The 25,554-nt window shown below is 37.3% G+C and overlaps 2 protein-coding genes across 3 annotated transcripts; one reads left to right on the forward strand and one right to left on the reverse strand.

The window, feature by feature from the left end:
• Positions 1-470: 470 nt before the first annotated feature.
• On the reverse strand, positions 471-25,554 carry sh3tc1 (SH3 domain and tetratricopeptide repeats 1). Its single transcript, XM_082151533.1, has 18 exons — positions 25,020-25,554; positions 24,189-24,254; positions 21,853-21,983; positions 21,663-21,768; positions 21,191-21,331; positions 20,841-21,039; positions 20,669-20,745; positions 19,677-19,872; positions 17,926-18,056; positions 13,408-13,440; positions 12,079-12,986; positions 10,532-11,291; positions 7,664-7,844; positions 7,051-7,201; positions 5,845-5,967; positions 5,508-5,658; positions 3,843-4,039; positions 471-2,097 (listed from the first exon to the last, which is right to left on the reverse strand). Exons 1-18 carry the CDS (start codon positions 25,162-25,164, stop codon positions 1,831-1,833), a joined length of 3,963 nt encoding a protein of 1,320 aa, XP_082007659.1. The 5' UTR covers positions 25,165-25,554; the 3' UTR covers positions 471-1,830.
• Positions 14,283-17,764, forward strand: LOC309486029 (gametocyte-specific factor 1). 2 transcript variants are annotated; one of them, XM_082153103.1, is made up of 7 exons: positions 14,283-14,431; positions 14,623-14,738; positions 14,861-14,958; positions 15,814-15,940; positions 16,065-16,148; positions 16,403-16,472; positions 17,425-17,764. In XM_082153103.1, the coding sequence occupies exons 2-7, from the start codon at positions 14,663-14,665 to the stop codon at positions 17,510-17,512; spliced, it is 543 nt and encodes a 180-aa protein (XP_082009229.1). In that variant the 5' UTR covers positions 14,283-14,431; positions 14,623-14,662; the 3' UTR covers positions 17,513-17,764. The 2 variants fall into 2 exon arrangements, with proteins under 2 accessions (XP_082009229.1, XP_082009228.1); XM_082153102.1 differs by having other exon boundaries at positions 14,283-14,738.

The raw sequence follows: 25,554 nt of genomic DNA on the forward strand, positions 1-25,554 counted from the left end.
TTAAAGTTTAACGTGCTTATGTGAAAAAAAGTGTCAAACGATAGTAAATATATTTCCAGCTACGTTTCATTTCTGCCATCTCGGTTCTATCAGACAGTGCGTTGTCCGAATCACCCCTTGTGAAAAATAACCCCACTTAAATGTATTGAATGTAGCCTACACTTGTTAAAAATGCAACATTTATACACTAAAAAGTTATTAAAAAAAAAAAAAAAAATGGACTTGCATGTTTTTAACGTTACTAGGCCCACTAAATTGCAACGAACTACAAATGTGCAATTACAAAATAGGAATACATGACATACGTTTTAATAGAAATGACATTAAAGCATATTTTAGTTTACCATACTTGTCAGAACATTCGGCAGTAGCCTACAACTTATACAGTAACATTGTTATGAAATGACAAAGAAACATTTACTTAAGTCCCACTTAAGTTGTTCAAAAAAGCACTCTAAGCACATTTAAAATAAATTTAAATTATAATACATTTTTATTTGTATTCATTCATTAACAATTCATTTATTATTCATTCAGTGTCTGAAAACATTACATTACGTTCAGTTCACACTTAGTAGCCTACATTCTTTTAAAATATATTTTTCCTTAATAAGCTCTTTTTAAAAGTAAAGAGTAAGTATTTTCCCACAAAGGACTGTAAAGATCCGATATCTGTAAAGATCATGAATTAAAAACATCATCATCTCAGCTCGTGCCAAATCCAGTGTACTTAGTCTTAGTTCCCTGATTGTCATTCTTAATTGATCCGAAATGGGTTGCTATAAACAATTTATTTTTAGGATAAAAAACAAAACAAAAGTGCTCACTTGTAGCCTATTCAAGGTTTGTTTTCGCCATTCAAAGAAAGCTTGCAACTTCATATTGTTAAGCAATTAAATTCAGTATTAAATCCAATTTTATTGATGATCAGTGCCAACATGGTCTCTTTTTGAAACCCGGTCACACTAAATGCGTCTCTAGCACGCATTGTGTTAAATGTGCAATTTATACGCGAACATGAGTTTTTACGTGCATATGATACGCATGGGTAGGTTTAGGGTAGGTTTATTAGTGGTGTAGGTACGTGTGTGTGCATTATACGTTTGGTTAGGATTAGTGTGGGGTGCGTGTGTATTACACGCAATAAAGTGCGTATCATATGCACGCGAAAACTGCGTCTCATATGCACGTAAAAACTCATTTTCGCGTTTAAATTGCACGATAAAAGATCAGGCTGCTTTTTGGCACATACATTTGAATGCCGCCAAGGCACTAGACCCAACAGTGCCAGTGGGTTTGTTTTCACTGAACTGGGAGGATTTGAACCAACTCATGTGTTTCACCAGGCATGAACATGGTTATTTAAAACTACAACGCCTGGTCTTTTCTGCACTTAGTACAAACAGAACTTTGTTGAGGTAAAAACGTGTTCACTGACATCACTTCCACATGTCAACCAAAAGTAATACCATTTTTAAAGAATGGAAAACCAGGCACAATAAAATCTTCAGATTATCATCATTATAAATTTTAGAGAACAAGAAAAAAAAGGTTATCCATCATGGGATTTCGTGCCAAGTAGACCACGTTAAAGTCTTTTTAGTCCCAAAACATTTAAGAATTAATGCAAACCAAACAGTGCCTGAAGGTTGCATTGCTTACACTCCAGTAAACACTTGCTGGACAAATCATGTTATATGAGTCAGACATTCCGTAAATAAATCAACTAATACACATAACATCCGGCGAATAAAAGTAAACAGAGAAAATTCACACACGAGTCAAATCAAAACATGCAGTGGAAGTGTCATATCCCATCAGAGTCCAGTTCTATCTTGTTGCCCCAGTTATAGTGTTTTTGTACTGGGCTGTGGTCCTGAAACTGTAGTCTGGAGCCAGGTTGATACGGCGAATGTGGAGGTCATTAGCGAAAGCTCGAGCTCGCTGGTAGAAGAACAGCGAGAGTTCACGGTCCATGAGAAAGTTGTGGTAGATAGTGGCCAATCGAGTGCACAGCTCTAGCTGAGATCTCTTGTTGCCCAGATCCATAGCAGCAGCCAGGGCCAAGTGATAATAGCCAGCGGCGTCAAATGGGTCCTGGGATTCAGAGAGAGAGAAGGTTCTACAGTTTTTCTGAAATATGACCCATGTGAATTGTGTATATCTGAGGAATTTAAAAGAAGCTGCTTTTTCAAAAACATTTCAATTTCATGCATCTCTGCATCTAGCAGCTGCTGTGTCAAAATGAAAACTTGCTAAGTGCCAGAAGAGTTGGCGAGTATTTATAGAACGGTTCGGATAGAAGCGCAGCACTGTGTTCATTTACATGTGAGCGGCTCACAACCTGGTGTTTTCAGTGTCTCAGAGCAGCTCAGTCTGCAGTTAATGATGCTCCACATGAGGTTTTTTGGGGTGTTTATAATGCGCATTTGAAAACGAAACTTAGGACAACCATCTCACCAAATTTGTAATGAGAATAATTTATAAATCTGTTGTCAACAAAAGCGAAACCTAAACGTCAAAATGCTTTCCACCAAAATTGTGAAACATTTGAAAGCAAAGAAATGAAAATATCCAGAAATATTAGTATTTAAGTAGTTTTTAATTTAGCTGTTGTTCTGTAAATATACTATTCATTAATTACTTGTTTTTTTATTTTATTTTACAGTACATATATTAATGCAAGGGTAATATATTTCTTTATTGATTTATTTAATTTTATTCAAATAATAATAGAATAAAAAACATTATTTTGAATAATAATAATTAATATAATAATACTACTACTAATAATTATTATTACTATTATTATTTATTGTTGTTGTTTTTATTATTATTGTCATACTGAATGAGATTTTGTCCTTAGCTGATGAAATGCCTGGATATACAATGTGCTTTATATATTTAAAAAATATATTTGCATTCTGAATAGGAGTACACTTATATTTTCTATTTCGAGTGGATGTGAATAAAACATTTTTTATTCAGTATGTACTTAGACTGCCATCTTCTGGTTTATTTCAGATTTACTGCAAATCTGGAATTAAAGTAATGTGTATTTTAAAAAAAAATACTATCTCCTGTTCCAACTTAATATGTAGAGACAACGAAGTAAGCGACTAAATAAGTAACTAAGTACACTGATTTCCCAGAAAAGTGTAAATACTGTTACTCTATTGTGGTTTCAAAATATTTCACTGCTTGTTTGAAGCAGGGGTGTGTTTCCCAAAAGCATCATTAACCAACTATGATAGCAAGTTTGGTTGTTACATAGTTCAACAATTCAGTGTTTCCCGAAACCATAGTTCCAACGAACATTGCAAACAGCATTGCACATTTCTGTGGTTGGACCTACAGCCCTGGACCTGTGGTTAGAAGCATAGCATAGTTTAGAAGCAAATTTCACTATACTTCTTTTAATTTGTGCAAAAAATAAGCGCCGTATGCTGGGGACGTCATAGTACGTCGTAGTATGACATAAGAGGAAACGTGATTTAATTCAACATCTGTAAATAAAGCAAAACAACAGAAAAAGTATTCCTCATATACTGCATTCATTATTTATAGCAACAATCTGACATAAATTTGATCTTGTACTGATGAATCAGCAGTAGTCAGCATTCACCACCTGCGTGACATCACTAACAACACTTCCAACGTGGCTCAAACGACGGCTGTGCGACAAAGTTCCCACGCTTTCAGGAAACAGCTAGTTAGCTTCTCCAACGATTCCTCGTACAATTGCAGTTAAGTAGCGAGTTACGTCGTTCTTCAGGAAATGGCGTGAGTTTTGGAGAGGGACTAACTGTTTATCAAACCAATGGCAGATGTCCATAGCTTACCTTTACATCATAGAAGATGATGTCTCCAAGTGTTTGGTAAACCCTGACATAGTACAGGGCTTCCTCGTCATACTGCAGGGGTGAGGGACACAGGGACAGGGCTTTCAGAAAGTGGTGCTCTGCCATTTCAAACTGACCCACACAATGGTACAATGTGGCGAGGCGATGGAATGCCACGCGTTCATTTAAATGGTCAGCTGTAAGAAAATACACAGACGAACGAAAAAGACTGTTATTTGTCTCTCCTAAAGTTTTTGGCTGTTAACTGTTGTGAACATGAGTTTCCCAGACAGCAACAAAAGTCGGCCCAGATCCGGGCCACATCTGGTACAGCCGCGTTTCCAGTGTCGGGCCAGAGCCGGGCGTGCTAGTGCGTGCCAGGGCCAGTCGCGTTTCCACTGTCACTTCCAGGGCTTGATCGGGGCTTACTCGGGGCCAACGGCCAGGGTTTTCTGGCACGTCGAATACCTTGGTCCAAAGCGGGCCAGTTCGGGCTAGAGGAGTGGTTACGAACAGAGGTTCGGGGTTTCGGAGTCGGGAGACGGCAGCGCCGGATGATTCTGTCAGCATTAAATACTTTTAAAATAATTGACCTCAAAACTCACTTTCATGTTTGAATGCCTTCTGTTTGTGATCTGATGTGGATTCTGATCACCGTATAAGATGCAAAAGACTATGCACGCTAACCATTACCATAGTTCACGAGTTCACACAATTAGAGGGAGTAAAGTTGAATGCGTATTTGGCGTGCTGTCCGAGGGGAGGGCTCCGAGCTCGGAGTTCGGCCCAAACATGTTTTCAATGTGACAGTAGCCTACGTCTCGTCTCTTTATACCGGACTATCGTAAAATAAAGCAACTTTCTTTTAGGGAGCTTCCTCTGTTTCTCTGACTGAAAATATAACTGTAGTAAAGTAGTATATAAAATATAAAGCTCCTCAGGTCGTATTTTTGGTGGCATATTAGTAGAAATTATTATTCTTTCTAAATGTGATGTAAATATGTCCTGTAACTACTAAATAAACAGAAACAGCCTCGACTGAATAAGTAAGTGTGTCCTCTTTCTTTTGTGAAATAGACCTAATGGTAAACCACTTTATTTTTGTGTGACTAATGTGCAATTTTGACACAAATTAATTAATTTTGAACAATGTATCACTTTTTATTATAAATATGTGATACGATTCTTGGGTTTTAAATATTCAAGTAAACGTCGCTTTTCTCATGTTTGTTTTGCGATCACGCTGTTTCCAGTGATTTCTTTCTGATTAGTTTTCTGATAAAACTTCCATTTGTTGGTGAAATGATGGGTGAGTGTGACGTTGTTCCAGAGAGGCGTGTTATGGGCTTTAGCGAAGCGCTGTGGAGCTTCTGGCCCGACAGTGGAAACGCAGCAGATTTTTGGCCCAATGACAATGCTACTGGATTAGCCCGGCGCGGCCCGGTTAAAGCCCTGGCTCGCACTAGCCTGACAGTGGAAACACGGCTATGGATTCCACACGGCCCAGATGTGGGCCGGATCTGGGCTGACACTATGTTGCTGTCTGGGTTACCATGTGTGCTGTATTATTAAAAAACAGACAGGCAGGAAGCCACAATCATTCTGAATAAAAGTATTGATCATTAAAAAAAAAGAAGGTTGTGCAGAGCATATGTGTTCACCTACCCAGACTCACGCTAATGTCTAATGCAGTTTGAGTGCACTCAATGGCCTCTGAACACTGTCCCAGCTGCAGAAGAAGCTCTGAAAGCTTGTTACACAGCCGAAGCTGAGAGCGCACACTGCTCGTCTTCACTGCGATGGGAAGGGCTCGGTCCTTAAAAACAGATACACATTCTTAGCATAAACACAGTGAAGGATTATGATTGTGATGAATGTTTTCTAATAAAAAAAATACTGCAATAAAGTAAAAGGAAATTACAGGGGCCTGACATTCACAGAGAGCAATAACAACACAGTGCGAAAGACCTCCCTCTTCCTCAACAATGTGTGCATGACCTACCCTGTAAAAACAGATGGCTTTCTCTCTGTCCTGTGAACTGTTGAAGAAAACATCCCCTGCTGCCTCCAACATCTCCAGGGCGAAGAGTGTGTCTCCTGTGCTCAAGGCTATGTCCTGGGCTACCTGTTACATTGAGGAAGGCAATTTTCCAGTTACCATTATCATAGGAAATGGAACTTTGAGATGGCATGAAGTCAAATTGCTCACACACACACACACACACACACACACACACACACACACACACGTTTACTTAGCTACATCTAAATGGGGACATTCCATAGACGTAATGGTTTTTATACTGTACAAACTGTATATTGTCTCCCCTTCCACTAACCATACCCCTAAACCTACCCATCTTTAACACATTTAAAAAAAAACTTTTATTACTTTATTTTTATACCAAATTTACAAATGAAGACGTCCCTAAAGGGAGGTTTTTTGAAATTTTGTCAGGTTTTGGTTACTTCTGAGTACAAATTTGTCCCCAAAATATAGTTAAGGAGGTACACACACACACAGTCCATATTATTACTATTTTCCACATTTAAGTCATAAAAATTATGGGGGGAAAAAAACAAAACAAAACAATAGAAGTATGGGAATTATGTAGAGACCAAAAATGCTAAACAAATCAAAATATTTTAGCTTCTTCAAGTAGCCAAAGCTCTGCACCAGTGTTGTTATTGTTAACTTAACATAAAACGAAATAAAATATAAATGTTGTTGAAACAAACTCGAAGAAAACATTGTCTTATAAAATAATTCAGTTTGTTAAAGTATGAAAATGACTAAATCTAAACCTGAAATAAAAGTAAATTCAAGCTAAATAGAAATAATTCAACAAAAACTAATTTGACAAAATGGCACAAAAAAAAAAAAAGGTCAAAATATGAATAATACTACAATCATAAATCATATTAAAATGACACTGTTCTGTCTGCACACTCTGATGTGTATTCTTGGCGCTTGGTAGTAATTTGTGTTCACCATTATATCTCTTAACCTTTTTGTAAGACTGTCAGACAATGCATACAGACAAATAAGATGTATACAAAGATGTATACACTTAATCCTATTTAAATTTGATTTAGATTCTGAATTTGAGTTTATGTTTAATATGCCCCCACATATACAGTAGTTCCAATCACAGTAACTCCAAAGAATGCAGGGAATGAGCGCTGAATGAAGGCAGTTGCCGGTCACCTGCACGTAGAGGTCCACTAGCTCCGTCTGTTGGAGGATGTGGTAAATCTTCCCAGACTGTAGCCAGGCATGAGCCTCCTTACGTTTCCTGCCCAAGTCGATGAAGATGCCCAGGCTCTGCTTGGTGTAATCTAAAGCAGCTCTGTTGGATCTGTGAGACGACATGACCAAGAATTTTAGCAAGGCTGTCTGCAGTCTTTTTTAATAATATGTGATGTCTTACTGCCGGCAACTCATTATTACTGAAAGAACTTAGGGCTAAACCACTTTATTATATTTGAAAAATTTAAACATTAAAATGAGAGTTTACCCAAAACTTTAAATAATTTCACCATACACACCCTCATGTCATTCCAAACCTGTATTCTTTCTGCTGAAGAACACAAAAGAAGATATTTTGAAGAATGAATGTTGCAGTTTTGGTGACCATTGACTTTCATTGTGATGACATAAAAAAATTAAAAAAAGTATGTTCCACAGAAGAAAGAAAGCCAATGGACTGACATGAAGTTAAATAAATTATGACTGAATTTAGAATTTTACATGAACTGTCCCTTTATTGTATTGCAATTACAGTCAATTTTTCTTAAATGCTGTCATGGGCAGGTCTCACTTCTCAGTGGCCAGGTTCAGGTACAGCTGGCTGATCTTCTCCAGTATCTCTCCCTCTAAGCTCTTGTCTCCTATCCGCCGGAGAAGGTCCAGCTGGTGCTTGTTGTAGATGATACACTGGGTTTCGTCTGGACACACCTCTTCGTATAGCTGACACAGGTGACGTGTGGCTTGCAGCTGGCCTGTTGTCAAGCAAATAAGAATATAATTTTGAGGCATGAAGGTATAAGTCTGGTGACCAGCACACCTGATAATATACCATCCAAAAATTCTAGTATACAATACACTTTTGTAAGACTTGAGAAATTAGAAAATGCCGCGCAGTCTACTTGAGGAACGACCACTCCCTGAGAAGACAAAGGATCTTTCTGGAAATTAACATTTGAACTCTCTCTTGTGAAACTAGCACCATCATTCGAGACGCAAGTCTCCCCTAAGCAATCCTAATCTACATCTTTTTCCCTTGACCCCCCATTCCTCCGTTCCCTCTTTCTATCATGCTGAGATCACCTGAAATTCACCCAAAAATCTATATGGTTTAAATGTGAATAATTATCATACAGTATTACACATGTTTGGTATCATTTGAAATGTCTCAGTGCGACTGGAACAAAGGTCTCATTCCCAAAGATGTCAAACAAAAGGTAATAAAGTTTTTAGAGATAACTTGCACACAAAGGAGGGTGGGTCTTCCAGGCAAATGGCATCCTGCCCTTAAAAGGTGTAAACTCTGAATGCAAATTCCCATTGTTAGCAAATGTTTTCCATATGAAAATAAGTTTCTGTCTATATAATGAAATGCAAATGTTGCTTAAAAACAAAACAAATGAAGATGATTTTAATTAAACCTGAGAGATTTCTGTCCCTCTATTGTAAGTCCATAACATCAAACACTGACTCTTCAATAAGTTGGTAAAATAAATGTATGAAAAATGTAATCCATATGAATCTAGCAGACATAATCCAAGACTTTAGTCCAAGAGACACAATAACTTTTTACTCACATACTGAATAAACACTGATCAACGTACATACTACATTAAGCACATCATATCCACCGAATTCCTGACGACCTTACTGCGTTTTGAATTATGGGTGGCACTTCTGGTTTGGGGAACTTCCATTCAAAAAGGCTGAAGCGAATCATTTAAAATCATAAGGTTGCCCTACAAATTAAGCTGATCCGTCAGTTTGACTGGATGAGCTGTCAATTTTCCTTCATGATTTATTTTCAAACATCATGAGAATAACGTTATACTTGGTATTTTAACGTGACATGTTATAACAAGAATATCTATGGCAAGAGCTCTTTTCAGTCGCTGCTTTATTTTCCTCGTGATTAATTAATTTTTTCCCTTTGCAATCTGCTGTAAACGTATGAAAAAGGACCACATATACTGCACATTTGTGATCTGTTCTCCCGAACTTAATTTACGATACTGGAATGCACGAAGAATCTCTCGTTATTCTCCTCAAATCCTCACGTCTCTTTCCAGGTTTGTTTTCACAGGTAAATGCAATTTATTATCAGTCAAAATGACAGAAATCACTTTGAAATAGTATCACGTAATGCTGAAGTTAATGAACATTTTTGATTAAGGCAACATAAGTTACATAATACAGATATATATAACTACAGTGATTAACCAAAGACTCGCACTTTTGGGGTTATTTGATCTGTTGAAATACCTTGCTGATGCTTTTACACTTTTAAATTTCCTTTTAATGTTCGATGGTTGCAGGGTGAGTAGAATAATGTCAACTCATTGTGACACTTTTTTTTTACGTACTGCGTTCATAGGGCGAGCGTTTCACTGATTGTTTACAGCTTAACGGAAGTTACACCCATAATTCGCACAAAGCATCATGGGGCGTAGGAATAAGGTGGATATGGCGAACAGCAGCTCAAACGTGCTTGCTTGACGTGCAAGAACCAATGAGGTGTGGGACGCAAGCATTTTGGAGCTACCGTAAGAACCAATAAGGTTTATTCTCGCACATCAAGCAAGTACAATTGAGCTTCTGTTGACCATATATTATGTGCGTTGATCAATGTTTATATGTGACCCTGGATCACAAAACCAGTCACAAGTAGCACGGGTATATTTGTGGCAATAGCCAACAATACATTTTTCTTATATGCCAAAAATCATTAGGATATTAAGTAAAGATCATGTTCCATGAAGATATTTTGTAAATATCCTACCGTAAATATATAAAACATTTATTTTTGTGAGTGAATGCAGCACAATCGCGAACATAAATGGACAACTTTAAAGGTGATTTTCTCAATGTTTAGATCTTTTTGCACCCTCAGATTCCAGATTTTGAAATAGTTGTATCTCGGCCAAATATTGTCCTATCCTAACAAACCATACATCAATGGAAAGCTTTCAGCTTTCAGATAATGTATAAATCTCAGGGTCCAGGGTCACAAATTACATCTGTTCATCATAAAGTCATTGTGTCTTTTCAGAAGACTTGAATTAATACATTTGAATCTTATGGATTACATTTACAAAGTCTTTATGAACTTTTTGAAGCATCAAAGTTTAGATGGAATGGACTTTTTCTCTCAAGTCTTTTAGGTTTCATTAAAAACATCTTAATTTGTGCTTTGAAGATTAATGAATGTGTGTAATGTGTGTGTTTTAGGTGTGTAAATGATTATAGAATTTTCTGGGTAATCTAGCCTATTGCTTTAAGAAAGTAAATAGAGTAGGTTGTGATTTCATGTTGACTTTAAATACTGTACAATCAGAAACAAAAATTCAACTCTAATATCTCACTATGGAGAAATTCTTACGTCAAGATGTTCTAGATGTCCTTAGGTTTCACTAACACTAATACAGCTATGATAAACACTTACTATCCATGTGATCGATGTGCATGGCGGTCAGCAGGGCCCATTCGTAGTAGATCTTCCCATTCTCATGTTTTCCCTGGGAAATAAGGTGTGTCCCTAACTCAAGAAGCACTGAAATAAAACTGAGTTCATGCCCTTCATCCTCAAGCTCAGAGAACAGCTCCACTGATTGAGTGAGGTATTCTCCTGCCAATCTTTTTGCCTTGATTTGCAAACACATGAATCCACAGTTGGCCAACGCTATGGCCCAGTTGTGTCTGTCCTCAAACTCCTCGCATATCTCGATTGCAGCCCGGTAACTCTCAGCTGCCTGTCGGATGTCCGCTGAATGTCTGTATGAAATGGCCCGCATGTTGTAAACCACACCTTCCAGTTGTGTTGTACAGTGCTCTGGGAGTGATGACAGGACAGCATCCAGCACTTCCAGAGCGGTGCCGGGTTGCTGGTTGCAGATGTACAGCCACGCCATCCAAATGAGGGCAGCAGTAGTGTCTGACTGGCCAACGCTGGACATGCTGCTGTGGTCGAGGACGGTTAGCATGTAACGAACAGCTTTATCAGGCATGCTGTGTCTATGGAAGAGCCAGGACAAACACAGAGCGTGGACATAACCCATCGCAGGCTCTTGGCCGGGGGACACTAAAGCAGCGGCACGGGTCAGGTACGGAGCCACTTGTGTTGGGATGTCCACCCCATACAGCTCTGATGCGTTTTCCATCAACAGAGAGACACCACAAAGACAGTGTGAAGCGGTGGCTCCTACCTGTGAAAGAGAATGGATAAATGCACAAATCAATTTATTTAATTTGATTAATTGATAAAATTTTACTCCATTTATTTTAATGCACTTTTTGTTGTATTAATTAACTATTTAATTAAACTTAATTAAAATGTATTACATTGTTTGTTTGTTTTTTATATTAAATTCTTTTTTATTCAATTAATTTACACTGTGAAACAGTGCCTTCTACCTGTGAGAGAGAATGGATTAATGCACAAATCAATGAATTTTATTATTAATTTATTATTTACTTTTTTGATAAATTTTCAAATTAAATGTTAATTTATTAAATAAACTTTAATAATTGTATTAATCAACATATGTTTAATTATTTAATTGAATTAAATAAAATGTAATAATTTGTTTTTTTTATTCAAATTAATTTTTATAAATTTTTAAATTTAAATGTTTTTCTCTGTGACACGATGGCTCCTACCTGTGATCGGATAAATTGTGTTAATTATTTAGTTTAGTTAAAAATGTATTTAATTTACTTTGAATTATTTACTTATTTATATCATTTTTCAATTGAATAAACTTTAATTTAATTATTAATTAATTAGCTTTGGATTTAATTTAATTATATTATTATATATAATTATATATAATATATATATATATATAATATATATATATATATATAAAACATTTCCTTTAATTAATTTAAATATATATATATATATATATATATATATTTAATAAATATATATATACATTCAATAATATATATTTAGAGTCCTCTCTGAAAACACTATCAAGTAGCACTGACCTGAAGTGATGCTCGCCGTGCGCAGCTTTCAGCCAAACGTGGCAGACTCTGGTCGCTGTAGAGTCGTGCTAACACCAGGAAAACATGGCTTACTGTCTCATCATATGCTTCAGGAACGTCGTCAGCAAGGATCAAAAGCCTTTCGATGAACGGGATTGCACTCATGCTGTCTTTAAGCTTCAGGTGGAGCTTTGCCAGGATGAAGCAGGCTCGGGCCTCGGCAGGCTGATTCTTGGCCAGGATGGCCTTTTTTAGTACATACTTCAATACCTCAGGGTCCTCACAGCCAAACAAACAATCAGGGACAGCCATCAATAAAGCAGACAAGCGCTCTGACAAAATGAAAAATTTGTCATGGTTCTTCTGTGTTAGGTAGATGAGTGCCAGGTTGGAGTAAATGGCGGAAAGCAGAAACATGTCTGTGAAACAATCCCTGGGTACATTCAAGGCTTCCTCATAATAAACCCGAGCTTGAGAGAACTTTGACCTCCCTGCACAAAGCTGTCCGAGAAGAAAACAGATTCGGCTCTGCGCCCACCAGACATGCTTCTTTCGTGCCAATTCTCGGGCTACGCCTAAATACGCCACTATATCCTCCTCATCAGAGTGACCCTCGAAATGTGAGATGAGGAATTCTGGGTAAGCGCTGTACAGGAGCATGAACACAGGCTGGTGGTCACGACTGCTCAAGAATGAGAGCAGAGCGTGATGTCCATCTGGACTGGTGCTGTCCTGCTCGGAGCAGACAGAAAAACGGGGGGGTTCCTGGGATTCCTCTGTATCATTAGTTTCTATCTCTATCTGGTGCTTGATGCTGACTGATGAATCGTCCTTTCTTTGAGTCTCATCGACCTCACTCAAAATGTGGTTGACTTTCTGTTTTAGATTGTTCACTTCTTGAGTCTTGTCTGAAGATAAAGAATAAAATTATATATTTTTAAATAAAATTAAACAGATCCTTATTTTGTTTAGCCCATATTTAAGGGATAGTTCACCCAAAACTGAAAATGTTGTCATTTACTCACCCTCAAGTTGTTTCAAACCAGTATGAGTTTCTTCTGTTGAACACAAAAGAAGATTTTAAAAGAATTTTGGTAACCAGAGAGTTGACGCCTTGACGGCACCCATTGACTTCGATAGTAGGGAAAAAAAATTAAATGGAAGTCAACTCTGGTAAACAACATTCTTAAAAAATATCTTCTTTTGTATTCAACAGAAGAAAGAAACTCAAATAGATTTGGAACAACAAGAGGGTGATTAAATGTTGACAAAATTATGAACTATCCCTTTAATAAAAAAATAAAAAAACGGATGGATGGATGGACTTACTTTGAACTGGTCCCGAAATTTCTTTCGCCAGATCTGTAGTATGTAAAGCAAATATTTGTTAAAGGGGACAGATTAAGAGAGAAATGGACATTTAAAGGGATAGTTCACTTTGAAATAAAATTTTGGGATGTTTTAGCTTACCTCAAGGGCATCCAAGATGTAGGTGTCTTTTTTTCCGCAGTAGTTTCAATTTTGATATTTTTAGGTCAAACCGTTCTTGTCTGTCAGTCATATAATGCAGGTCGATGGTCACTGTCTCAAAGAGCATGCACAGAGTCCAAATTAAAACAATTCCCCATCATCCAAATGAAACAATTCTCCATCGTAAGTACACATTGATGGCCCAAGACACGAAACGAGCGGTTTGTGTGAGAAAACGAACAGTATTTATATCGTTTTTACCTCTTGAACACAGCCACGTCCGAGTGATCTGAGAGCGCGGGCGGGTATAGATATATACAATAGAAGTCGCCTTGGCTACTGCAGTTCATTGGAAACCGTAGCCAAGGCGACATCTAGTGTATATATCTATACCCGCCCGCGCTCTCAGATCATTTGGACGCAGCTGTGTTCAAGAGGTAAAAACGATATAAATACTGTTCGTTTTCTCACACAAACCGCTCGTTTCGTGTCTTGGGCCATCAATGTGTACTTACGATGGAGAATTGTTTCATTTGGATGATGGGGAATTGTTTTAATTTGGATTCTGTGCATGCTCTTTGAGACAGTGACCATCGACCTGCATTATGACTGACAGACAAGAACGGTTTGACCTAAAAATATCAAAATTGAAACTACTGCGGAAAAAAAGACACCTACATCTTGGATGCCCTTGAGGTAAGCTAAAACATACCAAAATTTAATTTCAAAGTGAACTCTCCCTTTAAAGCCATATTTCCTGTCACGGTAACTGTTACTTCATTTCGTTACTCTTTAGCGCCTCAAGTGGCTGAATTTATGTTAAACACTTCAGGTGCTTAGTTTCTGGAACTGATTGCACGGCTGAAGAAAACGACACATCTTTGTAAGTTCAAATTTATTGTGAACCTGGCTGTATGGATTCTGTGTGTAATTTGTATGTGAATATGAACCACTAACAAGGTTTTTAAAGTATTATTTTCTCACTATGGTTACAAAAGTTTTGTTTCAATGAGCCCCGTGGGCCGCGACATCATGTATGCGTCTGCTTTTAGTGATAATGACGTTGTGTTTTAGCATTGACAACAGCTGGACAGTGTGGCAGTCTCTGGCAGAGATGTCGAAGGCACACAAGAAGGCAGGCGGCGAGTCTGGGATGATTGTTTCAGCTCCACGATGGGAAGAACCTCAAGGTAAAACCGCAGAGCAGACACGACACGCGGCAGATGAAGCGCCAATAACATGCGCACGAACACACAGTGACACATCTGTTTGCATTCATTTACAATTGCCTTCATTTGTACCTGTTTCATAGATTTCTGTAACCCTGACAAATTGCTGTTGTGCCCCTATGACCCAAATCATCTGATCCGGGCCTGCCGGTTCCCCTACCATCTCATCAAATGTAGGAAGGTGTGTGCAGAAACCTCCACAAATACAGTACAGCCAAACTCTTATTTATGCATCTCCACAATGTTCAGCAATAAGAATAATATATCAGTAGACCATTTAGGTGTAGGTTTGCTGTGTATTTTTGTAATCCGTATACTTTAAATTTTTAACATAGGTAAGAAATTTAAGTTAAATTAAGTTCATTAAAAAAAATATAAAAAACGATTTAAAATCTAACAACAATGATTTCAATGTAGCTGAATAAACTAACCTGTTATTGTTTATTTCTTGCAACCGCTAACTCAGCTAGCAAATGTCCAAGGGGATCACAAGATGACTTTAAAGGGATAGTTCACCCAAAAATGAAAATTACTACATGATTTATTCACCCTCAAGCAATCCTAGGTGTATATGAGATTCTTCTTTCAGACAAATACAATCGGACTTGTAAAATCAAAAAAATGTCCTGGCTCAGTGGCTCTTCCAAGGTTTATAATGGCAGTGAATGGCCATTTCTGTTTTGAAGTCCATCAAAGTGTATCCATCCATGTTAAAAGTGCATAGCTCTGGGGGGTTAATAAAGGCCTTCTGAAGAGAAGCGATGCGTTCGTGTAAGAAAAATATCCATTATTTAAAACTTTAGCCACTAAAATAACTAGTTTGCGTACGGCCGTCTGCCAGAAACGACTTATTTTAGTCGTTAAAGTTTTAAATAATGGATATTTTTCTTACATGAACGCATCGCTTCTCTTCAGAAGGCCTTTATTACCCCCCCAGAGCTGTGCACTTTTATCATGGACAGAAGCACTTTGATGGACTTCAAATCAGAAACGGCCATTCACTGATAGATGTCTGTGGTCTTAATATTATTTGTAGAATCACCCTGAATTGATCAGTGAATTATGGACATGTCCATTCAATGCACGCCACTTGATGAGAAAAGATGAGCTGTCCCATCACATCCTAACCTGTGTGGACCGATGCTCTGTTATGGAGACCTACGGTAAGATCTGTTTTACCATTTCAGCTTCATAATTTTGGACTCCTGCAGACACACCCCATGCATAATGAATGTGACATTCAGTTGTATACTGAACTGATCTCAGTCTCCTTTGCAATGTTAAAAGGGGCCAGTGAGAAGACTGATAGCAAGTTTCAAATCCCAGTGAGCACCTGGACTGCACCCGTGTGTGATGAAGACTGGGATGAAGGTAAGACTCTGACCCATAACCTGAGTTAAAGTCACCATGAAATCAAAATTGACACTACTACTTTTTTTTTATGGACTATTGCCATATTTATTGTAATTGATTTATCATTGCACATCTTTATTTTTATTCACATGCCCACTTAATCTTTAATCAAAAGAACTTCGCAAAGATTTTTGATGGTACAAAATGTGCAACGATTTGTTTGTATGATGTAATTACAAACTTTAACATCTGATCATGTCTGCGTCTTACAGAAGTGGACATGCATGCAACCGCAGCGCCATCTTTTGTCAGGGATGTGTCCAAATCGCTTCCTCAGGACAGGTCAGTGAGCAGGGGTTCTCAAATCATTATCTGCAAAGTTTAGCTCCAACCTTGAACAAAGTCACCTGCCTATAACTTTATGTAAATATGCCTGTTTCTAGTAATCCTGAAGACCAGGGTTGTGCGAATTCACCCCCTATACCCTCATTCAGTATTCCTTACATTAGTCCACTAATATAGTTCACTTGAGGGAGTGAATGAAAATTTGGCAAATTCGGATGCTGTGTGTGCCAGAAGGGCTGCTGCTTTTGCATGGACGCACATCACGATAATGAGCATGTACAATAATGTTATTGTGGGCACTTCAAAATACCGTGAATAATTATTTATTATGAATTACTGCATTTTAAGAATACTTTTCCCATCAACTGGGTAAAATGCACCACACAGCTGTATGCTCCATCTAAGAGGCATGTGTGCAAAAAATTTTTTTTAACGGACATGAGCATCTGCAACATGTCTGAACTAACAATGTTTTTATTAACTAACGTTAACAAAGAATAATAACTTCTGTAACAGCTCATTGTTAATGTTAGTTAATGCATTGAAAAGTTAAAGTCTAACTTGAGACTTTAATCTGTTCGAAACATTTGTTTGCTTTATAATTATTTGTGAAGCATAAATAGTTGTAATTTCTTAATGACTTTGCATGTAATGGTTTCTTTACTGAAATGAGGCAGCTTCAATGACATATGTGGCCTATAAATGCGACCTCCAGTGAGCAGCTTGAATCATATGCCTGTGGTTCCTAACCCTGGTCAGATAAGAGAGACATTGAAAATGTGCAGTGTTGGGGTTACCCCAGGACCAGGGTTGGGAACCACTGTAATATGCAATAGCATTTAGACTTCTGGTTAATGTAGTTGGTAATAGACCATAATTTTGATCAAATTGGTTGAATATGTACAGCAAAACAACAGAATCATGAACTGCTCATCTCTCTTTATATTAGGGAGAACAACTGCATTTCCAGAAATGCGATTTCTGGTCTCAGGGCGCCACGAATTCTTCCCTGGACGAGCAGCTGTACTGATTTTTGAGCTTTTTAATACATCCACCATGTCAAGACTACTATTTTTCATTTACAATGAATACTGATAGTGTTGGTTGCTTGTTTTGGCATTTTATTGTATAGGTCACTAGTTCTTACAGTGATATATTAGTTTCCTAATCTTTAGTTCAGTTTCCCAAAGGTGGAACAATAGAGGTGGTTTAGGTTCTGTTTACACCACACAAAAGAAAAGCTTACGACCAGGATATTTACAAGACTTTAGTTGACGTGTTTTGTGTTGTCATAGTTGCTTTGTTTGTGCCTGTAATTCTACCTCTGTGGTCTCTTTGGAATGCCATCCTTTTGTTCCTTTACAAATGCTTATCAGAGAGCAGATACTGTGGTAAAAGCAAATAAAACTGAATTTATCAATGTTAAGATTCAAAAACTTGTGAGACTTACCAAGTTTGTAGTTTGTGCCAACATCACTCTGGCATATTTTCTTCAATAAAGAAATAGTCTCCCCTTTAATTTTGTCCTGATCCAAGGTAATAATTTGTCTGTCCTCGTCTTTCAAGAATATGTCAGATGATCTATGATATGAGCACAAGATGAAGTTATCATGAGTCACATTTTAGACATGCTACTATAAGTAACTGCAACTTTGTCAACTAACTCTTAGAGTATTAGTAGACTGTTAAGTGTTAGGGTTTGGGTGAGTAGAATAAGTTGACGTAGTTTCAAAGTAACTTAAGTCAGTAGAATGATTGTTGGGGGAGCATCACAACAAAGTGTTAGCATATATAATGCAGCTATAATCAGTGTTGGGTAAATTACTTAAAAAAAGTAATTAGTTATAGTTACTAGTTACTTCTCACAAAAAGTAACTGAATTGCATCATTACAAAAGTAACTAATTACCAGGGAAAGTAACTATTGCGTTACTTAAAAAAATTAATTAATTAAATATAAGAAATTTCTTGGATACCCCCAATATGAAATGTTAAATGAATGAAATTGACACTAAATAGAACATCTTATTATTATAAAACATTGTACACTAATCTACACTATTTTAATGTTGCTGTGGGACAATGTGAGAGACACCTATTAACTTAAATATTAAAATATTATCATTACTATAGTGCAACAATAAAACAATAGATGGTTTAGAACTTTTAATATTTATTGCACAGACCACAACTGGCCAAAAAATAAGTCTAAAAATAAATTATGCTTCTTAAGAAATGTACCAAAAAAATAAAAAATAGTAGCCTAATAAAAATATACATACACATAGTGCATATAATTAAAATGATAAAACTCACACACCTTTACAACTGGTAGACATTCTGTATAGCCTACTTGAAGTATTTTCTTCCTCACAATAGTAAGTTTAACAAAAAGTGCTCTCAATATAATACTGAACAATGTATCAACATAAATAATAATAATACAATATAATCTTTTGGGGGTTTATTTTTATAACCTACAGAGAACGTCATCATCAGAGGTTATGTTAGCCCAATTCTAGTCGTGTTTGCCGCACGTGCTCACAACAGTCAAACAAATATGTTTGAACGTTCCCTACAGGTTATTTTGGAGTTTATGTTATATAAACTAATTAAAACATTGCATATGATACCAATATGCTACAGAGATTATTCAAATGCTGATATGTGTAATTTATTTATAAAAAAAGTATTTATGCTCGGGACACATTCGGTCTCTGGCTCTGCTGCGCACTGTCGAGCGCGTTCTCGGACACACTCGGTCTCTCTCGCGCACTGTCGAGCGCGTTCTCGGACACACTCGGTCTCTCTCGCGCACTGTCGAGCACGCTCACGGCATTCGCCTCGCTTTTGTCGAGTCCCGCGCCTCATAAACACTCACTCACCAGAGAAAAAACTTTGCAGCTCCTATGGCTGAGAGAGAGAGCCTACTCGGATGAAAACCGCTTCAGTGAGCTCAATTAAAGTAACGCCGCATTTTTATTGACAGTAACGGTAACGGCGTTGTAATGGAGGAAGCAGTAGGCTAATTAGTTTGATTACTCGTTACTGAAAAAAATAACGCCGTTTATTTATAACGCCGTTATTCCCATCACTGGCTATAATGAGTGTTAGTTGACATTGTAGTTGCAAAATAAAGTGTTACGAAGTCAGACAGAAAACAAACTTCTTAAAATATTCATAAAATCACACAAGCACTTACTCACAAAATGAACCGGTTGCTTTGACCAGGTTGGTTTTGACAAGTCCAATATCCCCAGTTTTCTCAGATTTCCCCATAAACCATTCAAAACAGGCCACCAGCAGGCCCAGGATGATGATGCGGTCACCAGCCTGGAAACTCAGTTCATCTGGCCCTTCGGCATCGTACTCCTCTGTGGTCTCACAGACGCCTACTGCTGTGAGAGATATCGTTACAATTGGGGTAGAGTTAGTTAAGTGGACTGGGATGATGACAAAGCCGCATTATGAAAAAATGTAATTACTAAAAGAAAAGATCTACAGTTTTAATTCTCAAAAATCCCATTGAGTTATATATTGTAACATATATCAACCTTCTACATGAATAAATCTCTGAGTAGAGCCTTTGGATTTTTTTATCCTCTATCATTTTCTAATCATTATTATTTCTTGCTCTACTTTCTACTCTTATAGAATTATGCTATTCTTAATCCTCAAGGATTGCAAGTGACAAATGTAATGTGCATTTGTGTAAGAAATAAGGTTGCTGTTATAAAAATCAGTCACATTTTCAAGTTCCATGCAATTTTGTGATATTGTTCATTTTATGTCCAACCTCAATACTTTCAGTTGCCAATCTTGTACATCATATGCAATTTAGTTTTTAGTTATCTTTAGTATCTTATATATTTAGTATGATAGTTGTCGAAATGAAAATAAATGAATACTATTATTCTGAAAAGATGCATACAGAATCTTGAAAAAAATATCACAGTTTCCACAAACATATTACGCAGCACAACTGTTTTCAACATTGAAAATTCAGCTTTGCCATCACTGGAATAAAAAACAGTCCACATTATTTCACAATATAAGTGCTTTACTGTATTTATGATCAAATAAATGCAGCTTTGGTGCGCATAAAAGACTTCTTTCACACACCGACCCGACCCCAATATTTTGAACGGTAATGTATATACAAAATGAGGAAAAATTATTTAAATGTTTTCTCACCAATCTGTAATGGAAGGTCACAAGTGTCCTTTCCACCACCCACTAATACAGTCTCTGGGCAGGACTTTAGAAACCACCTTGGGAAGTAAAGAAAATTCATTGTTCTTATTTCTGGGTGCTCTGTTGATTTTAATGCAATAAGTTCAAATGAAATTCAGGTGGTGACACGTACTCATGAAAGGGTATTACTGGCTCCAGAGCTGGTTTTGGCTTGGTTCCTCTAGACCCATCTGCTAGTGAAAGCACTGTCCACCCTGACCCTAGGAATGGAGGCTCAAACAGGGCGATATCCCCCTTCTCCAAATAAAGGTCGCTACCTGACGTAGAGCTATCAAACATCTGATTTGCTGTGCAGCATCCAAAGAAAGACCCTCAAAAGTAAACAGTACATTTTTATTATAAGTAACAGTGGAATTCACTCATACATCTATGTGCCAATCCATTTCTGTAATCAAATACTAAGGTAGCTTTAATCTCATTCATATTAAGCATAATATAGTGTTAATAAGCAATATTTATTACCTTCTTGCATTAGAAAGCCTTTATACATCAGATTTAGTGTCTCCTCTTTAATTGAGATCTCAATTCCTGAATGCTGATCAAGGGAGATTAACCAGAACTCCTGGTCCCTGAGAAGATTCTCCATACACTGACCCAAGAAGCCTGGTGGAAATTACAAATGTTGTACGTCATGAGATATTTAGCTTTAATATACACTACTGGTCAGTTGTTTGAAGTCATCAATATTTTTTTGAATGATTTCTAAAGTATCGTGTGACACTAAAGAATAATTTCAAAATATTCAAAATAATTACGTTTTCAATGTATTTTTGATCAAATAAGTGTAGCCTTGGTAAGCATAAGAGACTTCTTTCAAGAACATAAAAGACATTCAAATATCTCAATTCCAAACTTTGAACGGACAACAACAGCCATTATTAATAAAAACAGTAAGATACAACAGTATATCCGAGACACTGAAATAAGAACAGACCCATTCTGTGGTATGTGCTGAACTTCCATATTTCTTCAAGGGTTTTAAAAGTGATAAATATAGTCCTTTCCCCACTGTTGATGGACACAAAGTGAGCGGACAGTTCCTGCAAGACAGGGAAACCAGTATGTTAAATGTATCTATTTAAGGTTTTGAATATTTGATGTATTCCAAATAGGGATGCCCATACAGAGATTAAGGTCTTGACCCCTGAGAGGTCAGCTTCCAGCACACAAAGTTTCCTGCAGAGCACTTCCTGTGTGCCCTCATCGGCAGGAAGTCCATCGGGCCCCTCCACCAAAGCCAGCTGCATAGCCAACACTGCAACAGGAAACATGCAACATTATATCTACCACTGCATCCAACACTAACAGATCAGCCTCCACATGGAAAACATTTCAGTCAGCTCTAGTAAATGTGTATGGACAAATGATTTAGCTGGTGATGTAAGGAGGATAGTCAGTCAATATAAGGTGACATAAACCAATCTGGCCTTTATACTGCTGTAAATTCCAGGTGTAGTTATACTATAGTCAGTTATAATAAAAAAAACGTTCATTTCTAGAGCAATATTCATGGTTCAATCCACAGTTTAGATTTTGAATTTTACCATAGTCATGTGCTGTTTCACTGCTGTGTTTAACAGAGAGGGTTAATAAGTGACAGTCAATGGGCTTTTTAAAGTCCAAGGTATGATCTCTAAAAGTTACCTTTTTTTTTGGAGTGTCACCAGAGCAGGCCAGAGTTCAATTAAATGGATAGATTACCAAACAATTCAAATTCTGTCATCATTTACCCACTCTTTCTTCTGTGAAACATAAACAGTTATTTTGAGGAATGTCTCAGGCTGCGTGCGAAATCGCATATTTCCCTACTAGCTGGCGAATAACAATGTGTGAAAGAGTTGAATGTCCGAATTAACAGTATTTCCAAAACAGTATAGGTGAAAAGATTGCGGATGACTTGCTACTTCTAACGAGACTCTGAAGTGTGCATCCAATGGACGCTTTACCATCCCATGAGGCCAATGGCAGTGAAGCAACGCAACTGACTCTGATCACATGACAATGACAACATGGCACATGTACGTATTACATTCACAAAACACACATTCATACTAAACATACTTTTTCGCAAAGTAATTATAGGGGGAGACCGGGGATGAAAGTAACACCTTTTGTTTGAGCATCGGTAACTCAGTGGTTGTTTGTGCTAGATCTCTCAAAATTGTATACATGGTAGCCACATTTGTCAGCTACATATATACACTTGGACATGTACAACACAATCACAGGTTATGTGAGTACATTTCAAACACAAAGAGTTCTGTTGTTACAACCTACCCCACACACTGAGGTTGTGACACTAGCTGGGGATAGATGTAACAATGAGAACTAATTTGCTGAAATAAGATCCACACAATGTAAATATATGCAATAATGTTATTGAAGAACAAAGAATAATCAGTTTTGAATAAAGTGAACAATTTAAAGTAACAAAAAACATTGTATTGTATTTCTTTAAGGACTTTAAATTTAGCACAAAAACTATTGCCATTTGTCACATAACAGTTCAGTAGCTATGTTGCCATCCACCTATTTTAGGTGAATCTTGGGATATCAAAAACGCTGGATGGAAACGCAGAGATTCATACAAATGCATAAATTCTACAAATGTGCACAAATAAAATCGTATGTGCTCAATTGGGGTGGATAATGTTTTTATCCGATAAGAAGACGTGCATAAACTATGATGGAAACATATTTACTTCATAAAAAGTTAGCATGAATGCAAAGCATCAAATTAACCTAGAGAAACAGCTAGATTATGCAAGTCAAATAACTGTGTCAACGTTGATGACATCACCATAGCTCTTTTTTGACTTGTCAAACTGACAGTGTTACAACACTCCCCGGTCTCCCCCTATTCAAACGTATACCACCTACTCAAACGTATACCACCTACTCGGGGAGTATCGATTTCGCACGCAGCCTCAGTGTCTGTACAATGGAGGTCAAAGGTCAGCAAAATGGTTTGGTTACCAATTCTTCTGAATAATATCTTCCTTTGTGTTCCAGTAAGTCATTCAGGTTTGGGACGACATGAGGATGAGTACATTTAACGTGTATCAGAGTACACTGACAGATTACTGCCAACTCTGCAGTTTATCCACATAGTAAAGATTCCCCGCCACTGGAATAACCTGCCTTCGGATATTAGATGTTGTACTAAATTGAGTGTTTTTAAATCACGGTTGAGAGCGCATTTAGCTCATGGTTGAGCTAGTAGTTGAGTGTAACTTGTTTTACTGTTGTCTTGCATTTTAATTGTATTTGGTTTGGTGTGGTGTTTAATATTAGTATTTTGGGCTATTTATGCTGTTGGAATATTGTTTTAATGGAAAGCACTTTGGCCAACTCACGTTGTTTCATTTACACAATAAACAGGATTTATTCCCATCAGCCATAGTGTATTAAATGAGTTTTAAAAAGGAACCCCATATTGTATATGGAGAGGTGGAGGTACCTGTTGGTATATTATCATCAGAAGCTCCTGAAGTTCCTTTGACACTTCCTCTTGACGTCTTATAATCTGAAAAGAAATTTGCACATTTTACCTTAATCTTGGCCCTTACAATGATGTGGATCATTTCTGTTCCTTTTTTTTTTTTTATAGGCCTACATCCGGCTTTCAGAAATACTGTGGTGAAGTCTACATTTAAACTTTAACCTAATTATGTATACAGGAAACTATCAGGATGGAAATAAATAACTTATGTTATATGGCTTTTTTAGGGATATGGAGGTAACATGCAAGACATCTAATTATGATATTTGATGTTTTATTACCACAAAACATCACATAATCTATAAAGTAATTTGGTAATTTTGTGTTTGTGCGGTTGCTTTCCCACCAAAAATGTTGATGTCACTTCCTGGATTAGTTACAGGTATAGCCTATTTTACAAAAGACTAACAGGATGGAGCATGAAATGAAGGACACAGACAATATTAGTGAAATGAAGATCGGCCTACTAATTAAAACAATATTCATGAGATAACATGTTTTGTTTGAAGCATTTTAAGAGAGAGAGAGAGAGAGAGAGAGAGAGAGAGAGAGAAACACCTTAGGAAACACCACAGTTAGAATTCATTGAATAGCACTTGGAAAGCAACATCTGCTTTAAACCAAACTAAAGCAGAAACACTTTTTTTTTTTTTTTTTTTTTTTACATCCAGGGATGTATGATACAATATAAGAATGTAATATAGGAATGTATTACAAATTTGTTAAGAATTTGTTTTGGTTTTCTCGTTTAATTTCTTACCATGGTGGTCGTGCTGCTCAAGCCCCTACCTTTAAATGAAGACTCCATAATAATATCCCGTTCATTGTGTGTGTACTCATTCGACAGCTCTCTACGTATTGTCCGAATTCTGTCCGGATCGGACCCCACGTCGTTCCCGGTTTTGGACGAGTTTCTACGAGCAGCGGCTGACATCCCGTCAGAGTTCCGAATGACTGCGCGCTCTGCTCTCGGTCACGCGCTCAACGCACTGACACCATATAAAAGCGCACAGGTGGCAGAACTGATTTTAAGAGCGTGTTACATCATTACAAGACTGCTGTGAGTGACTCCTGTTGTCCTTCTTAACGGTGAAGGTGTAGAGACAGCTAGTGAACGTCCCGAAAAACGTATTGAAAACAGAGGCAAGTCCATCTCACGCCTGTCGGAGGTGTGTTATTATGTGATTTTGGCTTTAGTAAGTTTTTAAAAAATAAGTGTGACCTTGACACGCACACGTTTTAGCAAAAGTTAATAATCACATACTGAGTAAACAATAAGTTGAAAGAAGCAAAGTATCGCTGGGGGTCCGTATTATTATGAGTG

Source organism: Leuciscus leuciscus (genome assembly GCF_965113295.1).
Source record: "Leuciscus leuciscus genome assembly, chromosome: 2".
Taxonomy (NCBI): domain Eukaryota; kingdom Metazoa; phylum Chordata; class Actinopteri; order Cypriniformes; family Leuciscidae; genus Leuciscus; species Leuciscus leuciscus.

Excerpts from the sequence above, each read along its gene's own strand:
- LOC309486029 (XM_082153102.1), top strand. The coding sequence starts at position 14,585 with ATGCGTCTGCTTTTAGTGATAATGACGTTGTGTTTTAGCATTGACAAC. Across the intron at positions 14,739-14,860 it reads ACGATGGGAAGAACCTCAAG|ATTTCTGTAACCCTGACAAA; the intron begins GTAAAACCGCAG and ends CCTGTTTCATAG. Across the intron at positions 14,959-15,813 it reads ATCTCATCAAATGTAGGAAG|AATCACCCTGAATTGATCAG; the intron begins GTGTGTGCAGAA and ends TATTATTTGTAG.
- sh3tc1 (XM_082151533.1), bottom strand. The coding sequence starts at position 25,164 with ATGTCAGCCGCTGCTCGTAGAAACTCGTCCAAAACCGGGAACGACGTG. Across the intron at positions 13,441-17,925 it reads TGGCACAAACTACAAACTTG|ATCTGGCGAAAGAAATTTCG; the intron begins GTAAGTCTCACA and ends TACATACTACAG. Across the intron at positions 12,987-13,407 it reads AATTTCGGGACCAGTTCAAA|ACAAGACTCAAGAAGTGAAC; the intron begins GTAAGTCCATCC and ends CTTTATCTTCAG.